Source organism: Schistocerca americana, chromosome 3 (assembly GCF_021461395.2).
Source record: "Schistocerca americana isolate TAMUIC-IGC-003095 chromosome 3, iqSchAmer2.1, whole genome shotgun sequence".
NCBI lineage: Eukaryota > Metazoa > Arthropoda > Insecta > Orthoptera > Acrididae > Schistocerca > Schistocerca americana.
Genome location: NC_060121.1, coordinates 70,833,889 through 70,849,062, shown reverse-complemented (window position 1 = coordinate 70,849,062; position 15,174 = coordinate 70,833,889). Strand labels below are relative to the sequence as shown.

At 43.6% G+C, this 15,174-nt stretch overlaps 1 protein-coding gene across 1 annotated transcript in view; it reads right to left on the bottom strand.

Moving 5' to 3' along the window:
• The window catches only part of LOC124605876 (proteoglycan 4-like), a 166,625-nt gene extending 158,488 nt beyond the window's left edge, over nt 1-8,137 (bottom strand). Inside the window, exon 1 of the mRNA XM_047137824.1 lies at nt 8,023-8,137. Coding sequence (XP_046993780.1) covers nt 8,023-8,137 — 115 coding nt within the window. The remainder of the gene's footprint in view (nt 1-8,022) is intronic.
• Between the last annotated feature and the right edge of the window lie 7,037 nt (nt 8,138-15,174).

Here is a 15,174-nt window from a genome sequence, read left to right as displayed (position 1 = left end):
CTCAGTACAACCTTTGGTTCTTTCAGTTTATCCAGGTCCCATCTGCTTAAATTCACACCTTTTTGCAGTTTCTTCAGTTTTAATCTACAGTTCATATTGTTGTCAGAGTCCACATCTCCCCCTGGAAATGTCTTACAATTTAAAACCTGGTTCCTAAGTTTCTGTCTTACTGCGAATAACATTTAACAAACTTCCACCGGCGTAGCAGTGTTTCACCCTTTGACTTTGATTCAGGCGGCAACAGGAAACGGCGCGCTGTGGACGGGGAGCGGTGCGCTAGGCAGCTGTAGAGTTCTGACGTGTCCACGAAAATGTGAGAACTGAGCGGTCTGCCGTTCTGATTATCAGAACGCGGGAAACTTCCCTTTCATCTTTATTAACAAAATATGAGAAACAGGATCTTTTACGAGAACAAAAGTGAACCTCGTTATTCTTACTCGCTCTGATGGCGTAAGAACATGACCCTATGAAAGGGGGGGCCGGCGGGTTGAAGTGAGGGAAATGGTCCAGCATATCGAGGAAAGAAAGGGATGGCGGGCAAGGAAGCGAGGAATATGACTATTGTGACTAAAAGTTACGTTTCTTTTTAACGAGAGAATGAAATCCCGGCAGATTTCAGTGTGAGGTGCACCCGTTGACTGTTCTGGCCAAATCAATCTGACTCACAGGCACCACGGTGTGTGCTGGAATTATCAAACGTCAGACGGCCGACTCAGGACTAATAATGACACCTTCATGACCCACGATATGTGCGATGTGATATGCAGTTCCACTGTCAGTACAGCTGGAAACTGCCACTGGCTCTTAGTCCATCACAAGATGCAGACAACGGGTCTCATCCATTAGGGAAAGGCCGGACGACGACGAAGGTAAAGAACCGCAACCAATTTCCGCCAAGCCCCGCTACGGGAGCCGAATTAGCAAAAACCAAACCGCCCCAGAGTGCAGAAACCAACGGAACTATCCTCTGTTCATGGAATCTCCCCTCTTGACTGTTATATTGGCCTGGTAACCAATCCATACGCAGCCAGGGCGTTCCCGCACTTGCTGAGCAAGCCTCCATTTTGCACATGACGAGAGGAACCAATCAGCGACTCCAAATTTCTCTTGTCCGAAAAAAGAAAATTTTACACTAGGGTAGTGTCGTTCTCATGGTAAGCATGCCCATGTTTTGGCGTAACAGCATCTGCATAGACGAGGTCATATCCCTCATTTACGAGAAGGTCTAATCTTTCGACGCTAACCAATTTCAATTTCTGAATGAATGGTGTTAAGCTTCCCAAATAGTCGTGCCCATCAAATATATTTCTGGCGCTGACTAAATGAACATGGCGACTTCCTGATGTCAGGGGGGCCTACAGTTTTGTCTCCTCTAGACAGGTACACCAGCTGTTCTGTCCGTATCGTCACAGGATCTGACATGAGAATGAACAGACCTTTGTGACCTTCACACCGTTTGCACATTAGCTCAGTTTACAGCAGTCTTTCTTACGTGGCTTCCTCCACCCACTTTCTGCCACATGGTCGCCGTCACAGGTGGACCTAGGGATGTTTACGAGTGTGGAAATCTCGCGTACAGACGTGTGACACAAGTGACACCCAATCACCTAACCACGTTCGAAATCCGTGAGTTTCGCGGAGGGCAATGGGGAGATCGCCGTTTTTGTTCTTGGTTCCTTCACCAACAACAGTTGATCTGGCATTAAGCTCTCCTGTGATGATTTCTGGGCCAAGTATAGAAATTTAATGAGAGATATATTGGTAGATCCCTAGTGGAAGGTACATATACAGTTGCGAAGAAGATTGGTTTCCTATGTTTTTTTCCTACTTTTTACGACAATAGCTTGTTGTGTTTTCAGTTTTTCCGGTAAATCAAGTCTTATAGCAGCCAGTTGTTTTCTATGAAAGAAGGTAACTCTTCCTTGTGAACATCTTCCTCTGCCTGTTTTGGGGTTGTGTAACGCGTGACATACGTAAACGAGAAGACTTACGTCTTTGATGATGCATTTTTTTTCATTAATTCCAAAAAATGTAATGTTTTATTCTAGAATCAACTTCTAGGAGCTCATCTTTAGCACACAAAGCATTGGCGTGGACAAAGCTATACTATAATACTATAGTATCACTGTCTTTTCTGAAAGCGAATGTGAGAAGGTTACCAAATTTGTAGAGTGCAACAATATCTTAGACTTGGGCAGATGAGTTTGACGCGTTGCAGATGTAGATGTGTATGTTGCTCCACACCTGCAGAATTTTCATATACACACATCAAAAGAAGTGTTCCACCACCTCGGTACCGAGAGTTTGGGAACGTGCACGGAAAACTGGAACAGAGGTCAATATAAACATCATTTCCGCCCTTCTTATTGCTCATTAAAACCACACATTGCATGTTGTACCACTATACAGCGAGACCTTCAGAGATGGTGGTCCAGATCACTGTGCACACTGGTACCTCTAATACCAAGTAGCACGTCCTCTTGAACTGATGCATGCCTGTATTCGTCGTGGCATACTATCCACAAGTTCATCAAGGTACTGTTGGTCCAGATTGTCCCACACCTAAACCTCGATTCGGCGTACACCCCTCAGAGTGTTTGGTGATTCACGTCGTTCGTAAACAGCCCTTTTCAATCTATCCCAGTTATGTTCTATCCTGAAGGAAGTCATTCGCTAGATGGGCACGATGGCGTTGCGAATTGTCGTGCATGAAGACAAATGGCTCGTCAATATCCTGCCGATATGGTAGCACAGTCGGTAGGAGGATGGCATTCACGTATCGTACAGGCGTTACGGTGCCTTCCATGACGACCAGCGGCGTACGTCGGCCGCACATAATGCCACCCTAAAACAGCAGGTAACCTCCACCTTACTGCACCCGCTGGACAGTGTGCCTCCAAACACGTCTCCGACAAATGTTCGGTTAAAGGCATATGCTGCACTCATCAGTGAAGAGAGCGTTATGCCAGTCCTGAACAATCCATTCGGCACATTGTTGGGCCCATTTGTACCACGCTGCATGGTGTCGTGATTGCAAACATGGACCTCCCCATGGACGTTGGGAGTGAAGCTGAGCATCATGCAGTCTATTGTACACAGTTTGAGTCGTAACACGATGTCCTGTGGCTGCACGAAAACCATTATTCAACATGGTGGCGTTGCTGTCAGGGTTCCTCCGAGCGATAATCCGTAGGTAGCGATCATCCACTGCAGTAGTAGCCCTTGGATGGCATGAATGAGGCATGCCATCGACAGTTCCTGTCTCTCTCTATCTCCTCAATGTCCGAACAACATCACTTTGTCTCACTCCGAGACGCCTTAACACTTTCCTTGTTGAGAGCCCTTCCTGGCACAAAGTAACAATGCGGACGTGATCTCACCGCGGTATTGACCGTCTAGGCATGGCTGAACTAGACAACACGAACCATGTACCTCCATCCTGGTGGAATGATTGGATTAATAGCCGCTGAACATGCATGCTTGTTTACATCTTTAGGCGGGTGTAGTGACATCTCTGAACAGTTAAAGGGACTGTGTCTGTGATACAATATCCACAGTCAACGTCGAACTTCAGGAGCACTATAAATTGGGGTGATGCAAAACTCTTTTTGAAGTGTGTGTTTTCGCAGAAACTTTCTGGAAATCGTTTTTATCGTTTCAGTAATGAGGGATCCACGTTCCGGAAGAATGTTGAGTAGTTCAGTGCTTAATGCACGCAGAAAGTTTTCAGCTTGTAAGCATTCAGCATGAGGTTAGGTGGTTCATCAGTTCACTTGATCTTATCTGTTCTGCCAGTGGAGATGGATTACTGCACGCATTCAACATGAGGTAAAGTGGTTCATCAGTTCACTTGATCTTATCTGTTCTGTCAGTGGAGATGGATTACTGCACGCATTCAACATGAGGTAAAGTCGTTCATCAGTTCACTTGATCTTATCTCTTCTGTCAGTGGAGAAGGATTACTGCACGCATTCAACATGAGGTAAAGTGGTTCATCAGTTCACTTGATCTTATCTGTTCTGTCAGTGGAGATGGATTACTGCACACATTCAACATGAGGTAAAGTGGTTCATCAGTTCACTTGATCTTATCTGTTCTGTCAGTGGAGATGGATTACTGCACGCATTCAACATGAGGTAAAGTGGTTCATCAGTTTGCTTGATCTTATCTGTTCTGTCAGTGGAGATGGATTACTGCACGCATTCAACATGAGGTAAAGTGGTTCATCAGTTCACTTGATCTTATCTGTTCTGTCAGTGGAGATGGATTACTGCACACATTCAACATGAGGTAAAGTGGTTCATCAGTTCACTTGATCTTATCTGTTCTGTCAGTGGAGATGGATTACTGCACGCATTCAACATGAGGTAAAGTGGTTCATCAGTTCGCTTGATCTTATCTGTTCTGTCAGTGGAGATGGATTACTACACGCATTCAACATGAGGTAAAGTGGTTCATCAGTTCACTTGATCTTATCTGTTCTGCCAGTGGAGATGGATTGCTCCTGCCATTTTGAGCAATTTAGATCGTTAAGGAAGTGAGTATCATTGCAATTGCTGCAGTCAGGTTTTTAGAATCAAATTTGCACTGGAAATCAGCTGAGATACACTGCATTTCCCACATTTGGATTCGTTGCGACAATTTTAGAAGGTGTGCTGATAATTGTTGCATTCTTTGAATTGTTTGAGTTGCGGAGGTAGTGGATTGGATGGTTGAAACTTATGTAGTACGCATTGCATCCTGAAATGCTATGAAAGCAGTTTCTCTATGGTTTCGTTGTATTCGTAGATGACACGTAATTTTTTGCTGGGTCGTTTGGTGAGTCGTGAGTAGATGCGGGCTGCTTTCTTTGAATGGGTGTCCCCGCATCTTTAGTTCCTCTTCGACTTCTTCATTGGTGACGTCGTGATCGACACTAGTGGTGACGCCACTTTGGAAGGGTCCACGTGGTTTCCAGTCAGGTTGCGGTTTACTGCGTGAGTTCGTTGACTTGATAGTTGCTTCCTGTCTGGTGCCAGTTGTTTTCTTGAGTTTGATTTCAAAGTCAGTTGGTAAGTGCTGAGTCTGACGTGGTTCCTTCTAAAATTCGTGTCAGTCACAAATTATGCTAGGTTGAATTGTTTTAGTGAAGGTATGAAAAGACTTAGTAGTTCCCTTGGGGACAGATTTTTAATGATAACAATTCCAGGTTGAATGATCATATCAAACTTCAGAATGGTTTGTTTGACAGTGAGTACCTGGCTGTCGGTCGGACTGAGAACGTTGAGGTTGCTGAGATTGTTGAGGGTAAGTTGGTGACTCTTGGGATTGGCCTGTGTGGTTGTGTCGGATCTATTGTTTTTTGTCAGGTTTCTTGATGGGTGTGTACAACGTTGATTCTGCATGGTGGTGATGGGATGACTCAGTAGCTTTCAAAACCTGCTCGCATTTTCTAGTTCTGGCCCTAAACTCTGTGCCTTAGCTTTGGTACACGAGGGCTGACTGTCCTTGGGATAGGACAGTAGCCTGGTGTAACTGGAACTATTCGTCCCTAGGTCTAACACTTCTACTGGGACGCACCATTGTGCTCCTCCAACCACTTCTACATCTACATCTACATTTATACTCCGCAAGCCACTCAACGGTGTGTGGCGGAGGGCACTTTACGTGCCACTGTCATTACCTCCCTTTTCTGTTCCAGTCGCGTCCGGTTCGCCTGAAGAACGACTGTCTGAAAGCCACCGTGCGCGCTCGAATCTCTCTAATTTTACATTCGTGATCTCCTCTGGAAGTATAAGTAGGGGGAAGCAATATATTCGATACCTCATCCAGAAACGCAACCTCTCGAAACCTGGCGAGCAAGCTAAGCCGCGATGCAGAGCGCCTCTGTTGCAGAGTCTGCCACTTGAGTTTGCTAACCATCTCCGTAACGCTATCACGGCTACCAAATAACCCTGTGACGAAACGCGCCGCTCTTCTTTGGATCTTCTCTGTCTCCTCCGTCAACCCGATCTGGTACGGATCCCACACTGATAAGCAATACTCAAGTATAGATCAAACGAGTGTTTTGTATGCCACCTCCTTTGTTGATGGACTACATTTTCTAAGTACTCTCCCAATGAATCTCAACCTGGCACCCGCCTTACCAACAATTAATTTTACATGATCATTCCACTTCAAATCGTTCCGCACGCATACTCACAGATGTTTTACAGAAGTAACTTCTACCAGTGTTTGTTCTGCTATCATATAATCGTACAATAAAGGATCCTTCTTTCTATGTATTCGCAATACATTACATTTGTCTATGTTAAGGATCAGTTGCCACTCCCTGCACCAAGTGCCTATCCGCTGCAGATCTTCCTGCATCTCGCTACAATTTTCTAACGCTGCAACTTCTCTGTATACAACAGCGTCATCCGCGAAAAGCCGCATGGAAATTCCGACACTATCTACTAGGTCATTTATATATATTGTGAAAAGCAATGGTCCCATAACACTCCCCTGTGACACGGCAGAGGTTACTTTAACGTCTGTAGACGTCTCTCCATTGAGAACAACATGCAGTGTTCTGTTTGCTAAAAACTCTTCAATCCAGTTACACACCTGGTCTGATATTCCATAGGCTCTTACATTTTTTATGAGGCGACAGTGTGGAACTGTATCGAACGCCTCCGGAAGTCAAGGAAAATGGCATCTACCTGGGAGCCTGTATCTAATATTTTCTGGGTCTCACACGATCGCTGTTTCCGAAATCCATGTTGATTCCTACGGAGTAGATTCGGGGTTTCCAAAAACGACATGATACTCGAGCAAAATACATGTTCTAAAATTCCTCAACAGATCGACATCAGAGATATAGGCCTATAGTTTTGCGCATCTGCTCGACGACCCTTCTTCAAGACTGGGACTACCTGTGCTCTTTTCCAATCATATGGAACCTTCCGTCCCTCTAGAGACTTGCGGTACACGGCTGTTAGAAGGGGGGCAAGTTCTTTCGCGTACTCTGTGTAGAATCTAATTGGTATCCCGTCAGGTCCAGTAGAATTTCCTCTGTTGAGTGATTCCAGTTGCTTTTCCATTCCTTGGACATCATACTTCTGGCCCTGTGACTTGGCACATTATATTGTTGAAAAATGCCACTGCCATCACGAAACGTGATCGTCATGAAGTGGTGTACGCGGACTGCAACCAGTGTACGATGCTTTTTGGGCATCATGGTGTCTTTTACGAGCTCTGCTGGACCCATGGACGCTGATGTGAATGTTCCTCAGAGCATAATGGAGCCTCTGCGAGTTGTCTCGTCCTGCAGTACAGGTGTCAAGGAGCTGTTCTACCGGAAGACGAAGGACTCGCACCCTGCCATCGGCATGATGGAGAATTTATGGCTATTCGTCAGATCATGTATCTCTCTGCCACTGCTCCAACGTCCAGTGCTGGAGGTCGCTTTGCCATTTCAGTCGTAGTTGGCACAAGCATGGATCATGCGCTGCAGAGGCCCATTGTTGGGAGTGTTCAATGCACTGCGTGTTCAGAAATGCCGGCAATCTGCCCAGCATTAAAGACTTATGCCAGTTCCGCCAGAGTTCGCCACCTGTCCTGTTCCACTTGTCTGCCCAGCTTATGACGTCCGACACCTGTAAGGAGGGGCGGCCGCCCAACTCAACAACGTCTCCACATGGTCTCACCTTGGTCCCACCGCCTGTTGTAGGCATTCATCAAAACTCTCCTCCAACTCCTGCCAAGTCGTGTAGTTTCTGAAATGCTTATGCCTAACCTCCAGGCCACCACAATCTGCCCTCAGTCAAACTGGGTAGATCACGCGCATTCCCCATCTTACACACGAACAGCAAGTTCACTGATACTACATGCACCGTGCGTGTGTCTGACTAACAGTCATTCCTATAAATGTGACGCTGCTGTCACCTGGATCGGTTTATAAGTATGGTGGGTCACTGGTCATAATGTCCTGGCTGATAGGTGTACACTCTCTTATACACTCACCGTAAACACCCCAAGAAATCAGTCATGTCGCTTACTTACCTGACCTTGACCTATAAGGCACATCATGCACCATATGTGTCTCACCAATTCCACGTCCCTGCTTTTTACGTATTGTAGCTTTCTTCTCCTGGTTGGTTGTCGACACATTTAACATTCCTTAGAATGACGTTAGCGACAGACATGTATAATAGAAGTTTTTGTGGAGAACTATATCTTCACGTTGGCCAGTGAGGTCGTTTGTACGATCTAGTAAGATCCTTAGTACTTAATTAAAAATTTCTTTATATCAGTGTCTGGCATATAGGGATTTGTAACTATTATCCACTGTCCCACGCAGTACTGAGACAGCTTGTCTATGCCCCAGTTCACCTGTTCCTGTCGTTCTAGCACCCTCGTGTTTGCATTCTGCACATTCCTAAAGACTTCCCTTATCCAGGCTTAATTTAGAAGACAAGACGTTAAAAGCGGTGCCTAATCTTTCTCGATGATATGTGAAATGATGAGAAATCTTGTAATAGACTAACCGAATACGGAAGCCTTCATCGGTTTAGCATTTTCGTCGTATGCGTCTATAAAAATGTTCCCAACTCGATAACACTAATACTCATTAATAACGTATTCAGAATAAGGCATCGTACTTTCATCACATGGAAGGGAATTTTATTCATGACCGCTCTCTTGCTCTATGGGGGATGATCGAAGGATTAAGCTATTGGCAGTATCGCAAGAACCCAGCCATAACATGAAAAGATGCAAAATCCTTCCGACCTTACTCATTCCGCCGACCTAATGCATTTATTAATTAATTACCTTGCTAATCACAATGATTTTACAGGGGACTTGCAAACAATTCCCATGTGTGTGGGGGGGGGGGGGGGTGAATTTAAAATGAATGAAATAAACGTAAATTGATACTAGTATTGCATCTTTATTAACAAAATATGAGAAACAGGATCTTTTACGAGAACAAAAGTGAACCTCGTTATTCTTACTCGCTCTGATGGCGTAAGAACATGACCCGATGAAAGGGGGGGGGGGGGGGCCGGCGGGTTGAAGTGAGGGAGATGGTCCAGCATATCGAGGAAAGAAAGGGATGGCGGGCAAGGAAGCGAGGAATATGACTAATGTGACTAAAAGTTACGTTTCTTTTTAACGAGAGAATGAAGTTATCTTCATACGATCGCCGCTACTGTAAACTAAACAGAACATGTGCTGAGTATTAGGATAAGAACCCGCCAAAGCGGCCTACCCTCGTGAAACAAGTAAATCTTATCAGTGTCTATGATAACAACTTTCGCCTGAGCGAAGAGGATCAAAAAGTGTGAACCTTTGAAACGGAATCAACAGAACGGAAGGCCAGCCGCTCGCAACCTGGTCACGTGATCTAGCACGAAAACCAAGCCTGTTTCACAAAAGTTGCATATCATAGAATCTTAGTTCAACGCCCATATCACAAAGAAACGGAGAAGAAAAGAACTAGAACTGATATGTGATTACATTTTCATGCAATTTGGGTGCACAGATCCTGAGAAATCAATACCCAGAATAACAACCTCTGGCCCTAATAACGGCCTCAATAAGCCTGGGCATTGAGTCAAACAGAGCTTGCATGGCGTGTACAGGTACAGCTGCTGCAGCTTCAGCACGATACCACAGTTCATCAAGAGTAGTGACTGGCGTATTGTGACAAGCCAGTTGCTCGGCCACCATTGACCAGATGTTTTCAATTGGTGAGAGATCTGGAGAATGTGCTGGCCAGGGCAGCAGTCGAACATTTTCTGTATCCAGAAAGGCCCGTTGCAGGACCTGCAACATACGGTCGTGCATTATCCTGCTGAAATGTATGGTTTCGCAGGGATCGAATGAAGGATAGAGCCACGGGTCGTAACACATCTGAAATGTAACGTCTACTGTTCAAAGTGCCGTCAATGCGAACAAGAGCTGACCGAGACGTGTAACCAATGGCACCCCATACCATCACGCCGGGTGATACGCCAGTATGGCGATGACGAATAGACTCCTCCAATGTGCGTTCACCGCGATGTCGCCAAACACGGATGCGACCATCATGATGCTGTAAACAGAACCTGGAGTCATCCGGAAAAAATGACATTTTGCTATGCGCGCACCCAGGTCCGTCGTTGAGTACACGATCGCAGGCGCTCCTGTCTGTGATGCAGCGTCAAGGGTACCCGCAGCCATGGCCTCCGAGCTGATAGTCCATTCTGCTGCAAACGTCGTCGAACTGTTCGTGTAGATGGTTGTTGTCTTGCAAACTTTTATCAAAGTCGGAAACGTGATGTTACGCATTTCGCCTCCTTACACGAGGCATCACAGCAACGTTTCACCAGGCAACGCCGGTCAACTGCTGTTTGTGTATGAGAAATTGGTTGGAAACTTTCCTCATGTCAGTACGCTGTACGTGTCGCCACCGGCACCAGCCTTGTGTGAATGCCCTGAAAACCTTATCATTTGCATATTACAGCATCTTCTTCCTGTAGGTTAAATTTCGCGTCTGTAGCACGTCATCTTCGTGGTGCAGCAATTTTAATGGATGGACAGTAGTGTATTTTTGCTACTAGATGACTGTCCCTAATGACCTCAGTGTTAATTGGAAACTAAACACTAGTCTTAGAATCTATAGAATTTATACAGGGTCAAGTGCAGACCTCAGTGTGTGGATGTGTGAAGGTACTGTATTTTCTGATGAGGTATCTAGCATAACATATCTAGTTTCTACGTTTCTTTTTGTAACTCGGTTCTTTCCATGTGTTGTCTTTTGAGTATATTTTAACGTTTTAAAGAATTTTTTTTGGATGAGTGAGGTATTAGTCACGTTTCTAGCTAGTTTCTTCTGTACGAGTGGCCATATATCTAGTGGTCTTGCCACATCAAATCTCACACGATGAAGAAAGTTCAGCAGTGTCTGGCCTGGTTAGTAATTGGATGGATTATATTCTGGATATTGAAGGTGCCATTGGATTTGAGGGACTTGTACTCAGCTGTTTCACAGTATGAATATTATTACTATAGATGCAACAAGTGTTAAATAATGTAGTATTCTTGAGGAATAGTATTGATGGGAGAATTTTGTGAGGTAATGGGTGAGATATGGCGCCCTGTAAATATATTAAGTTTGGAGTTGGCGTGGCCACACGGGCTGTTCAGTAAGTCGGAGATCGTCAGCAACAGCGTGGTGCTGAACAGTAGCTGGAGCAAGTGGGGTAGCCCCAGCGCGTGGTCCAGGCCGACCGCGTAGCAGAGAATTCTATGTTGACGCTGTGTCCAGGAAGGTGCTTTGTGTTGATGAAGGAGATTTGTATGCCGCAAGTGCCAAAGATGGCGGACTCTGTGAAACCATAATGGCAGACATTTCACAGTTAGTGTAGAAGTTAATGGTAGCCAGAGGAATCATGATACCTCAGAAGAAATATGTACGGTACCATTATTTGCACGACAATCAGATTTTTAATATCTTTATTAGTTTCAAGTTTAGTATCTGATTGTAAATTATACAAGTAACATCCAGCAACGAATTTCCAAAATCTACACGGTTCATTCGATTTTGTCGATCAATGTGTCTTTAGGAAGCTATTAGTGTAAACCTATATTAGTATGAATTACAGGCGTGTAACTTGAATAATACATGAGTTATTGGAGGTCAAAGTGGCCGATTACTATTGGTCACGTCAGGCTATAAGTACTCAACAGTTATATGAAAAACGGTAGCTGCATGCTTATAAAGATATATTGAACGAAACTTCCTGGCAGATTACTTGCCCGCGAAAGGCAAAGGTCCCGAGTTCGAGTCTCGGTCGAGCACACAGTTTTAATCTGCCAGGAAGTTTCATGTCAGCGCACACTCCGCTGCAGAGTGAAAATCTAATTCTGGAAATATATATTTCTTAGTCTATGTCTTTGTTTATATTTGATTTATACTATTCATGAAGAAATTGGTCAAATATATACTGTGTTTCAGAAGGCACAGAGACATTAGGCTACTGGCCTACTTTTGCTTCTATTCCTTTGACGTGTGTTCATGTACTTTCTTTATATAGTTAATAATGTCTGTTAGAGCGTGTTTATGGCCCAGCCATAGGAATTTTATTTAATTTCAAGTTATTTAAATGTAAATCCAGTATTTCATACGTGTTTTAATATTTTTGTGACTGTGCATTGGCTTGGAGACATTGCGGGGGTGCTCTAACCAATCACAGAGCTCGTTACAATGGTAGGCGACTACTGAAGACAATGTAGAGACTGTAGCGCAGTGGGGAGGAGCATCAGGTGGCACAGGACACGAGGGGTCTCTGGACGGGAAGGCGCGACGAAGGGTCGCATGAAAAACTTGAAAAGTGTTGAGAAGTTTGCGCGTGGTCACGGGAGACAGAAATATTTCGTAGTGCCGATTTGTGCACTTGTGAGATTTCCATGGCTTCTGGAGTGAAGACGTAGTATGCGTTTAGAAGTGAATATCTCGTGAGCTATGTTGTTGTTCAAAACTAAATACATGAAGTAGAAATGTATTGTTTCCCTGTTACTCAACTTATATTTTATTTAACCGTTGGACCATCGACATCAATAAGTGTTTTGCAAAAATAAACAGCATTCTTAAAAGCACTGCTGATATCGTATTCAACATTTAAAGTCGTTAAAATGGAACTTGTAAATTTTATTTAATAGCAATCTTTCATTTATAAATTTCTATGTTACATTCACAACACGCAGTTGCCGAGTGAAAGGAATCTTCGACCATTCGATTCATATGTGTATTCATATTGTATACTGTAGACTCAGTATTATTTGGAATGTAATGCGGAAACTACGTATCCCACCCCTTAGACAACGAAAATAGCCAAAACTTTTAATATTTCAACCCCGAGGTTGAGGGTACGTACGTAATTGAGGACCACATTTTTTTTTTTTTTTTTTTTCTTGAAAGGCCGCAGAGTACATGATTTTCTTGAGTATAATGACGAGTGAGATAGTTTGAAGTGCTCTTACACCATGTAAAATATATAATTTCCTAAAAAATTTGAATAAAAAGTACTAATGTTCCACAATAATACTTATTAGTTCGTTATGAACTTGCTTTCGGGTTCTACGGTCATCGTCAGGTAACTTAATGCTACATCGATACTCCACACACCTTCAGCAAGCATTCATAGCTGTAAGAAGAATGCTGTACAGATATGTGACATTTTATAACTGTATCGATACAAAACACAGGCATGATGTAATACCTAAGGACTCTGATAAAATAAATCTGATATTACAGCATATTCGAATATAAAACTATTTGAGTATACAAACAGAAATGTTCTACAAGTTAGTAATTGCATGGGCTACTATGTAATCTGGGCAACTGGTGAATGTAATGAACGGGCCAAATAAAGAGAGGGGAAGAAAGAAGTCTATGGGATGTGGGCGTGGAACACTTGTTGTTGTTGTTGTTGTGGTCTTCAGTCCTGAGACTGGTTTGATGCAGCTCTCCATGCTACTCTATCCTGTGCAAGCTTTTTCATCTCCCAGTAACTACTGCAACCTACATCCTTCTGAAACTGCTTAGTGTATTCATCTCTTGGTCTCCCTCTACGATTTTTACCCTCCACGCTGCCCTCCAATTCTAAATTGGTGATCCCTTGATGCCTCAGAACATGTCCTTCCAACCGATCCCTTCTTCTGGTCAAGTTGTGCCACAAACTTCTCTTCTCCCCAATCCTATTCAATACTTCCTCATTAGTTATGTGATCTACCCATCTAATCTTCAGCATTCTTCTGTAGCACCACATTTCGAAAGCTTCTATTCTCTTCTTGTCCAAACTATTTATCGTCCATGTTTCACTTCCATACATGGCTACACTCCATACGAATACTTTCAGAAATGACTTCCTGACACTTAAATCAATACTGGATGTTAACAAATTTCTATTCTTCAGAAACCCTTTCCTTGCCATTGCCAGCCTACATTTTATATCCTCTCTACTTCGACCATCATCAGTTATTTTGCTCCCCAAATAGCAAAACTCCTTTACTACTTTAAGTGCCTCATTTCCTAATCTAATTTCCTCAGCATCACCCGACTTAATTAGACTACATTCCATTATCCTTGTTTTGCTTTTGTTGATGTTCATCTTATATCCTCCTTTCAAGACACTGTCCATTCCATTCAACTGCTCTTCCAAGTCCTTGGCTGTCTCTGACAGAATTACAATGTCATCGGCGAACCTCAAAGTTTTTATTTCTTCTCCATGAATTTTAATACCTACTCCGAATTTTTCTTTTGTATCCTTTACTGCTTGCTCAATATACAGATTGAACAACATCGGGGAGAGGCTACAACCCTGTCTTACTCCCTTCCCAACCACTGCTTCCCTTTCATGTCCCTCGACTCTTATAACTGCCATCTGGTTTCTGTACAAATTGTAAATAGCCTCTCGCTCCCTGGATTTTACCCCTGCCACCTTTAGAATTTGAAAGAGAGTATTTCAGTCAACATTGTCAAAAGCTTTCTCTAAGTCTACAAATGCTAGAAGCGTAGGTTTGCCTTTCCTTAATCTATCTTCTAAGATAAGTCGTAAGGTCAGTATTGCCTCACGTGTTCCAGTGTTTCTACGGAATCCAAACTGATCTTCCCCGAGGTTGGCTTCTACTAGTTTTTCCATTCGTCTGTAAAGAATTGGTGTTAGTATTTTGCAGCTGTGACTTATTAAGCTGATAGGTCGGTAATTTTCACATCTGTCAACACCTGCTTTCTTTGGGATTGGAATTATTATATTCTTCTTGAAGTCTGAGGGTATTTCGCCTGTTTCATACATCTTGCTCACCAGATGGTAGAGTTTTGTCAGGACTGGCTCTCCCACGGCCGTCAGTAGTTCCAATGGAATATTGTCTACTCCGGGGGCCTTGTTTCGACTCAGGTCTTTCAGTTCTCTGTCAAACTCTTCACGCAGTATCATATCTCCCATTTCATCTTCATCTACATCCTCTTCCATTTCCATAATATTGTCCTCAAGTACATCGCCCTTGTATAGACCCTCTATATACTCCTTCCACCTTTCTGCTTTCCATTCTTTGCTTAGAACTGGGTTTCCATCTGAGCTCTTGATATTCATACAAGTCGTTCTCTTATCTCCAAAGGTCTCTTTAATTTTCCTGTAGGCGGTATCTATCTTACCCCTAGTGAGATAG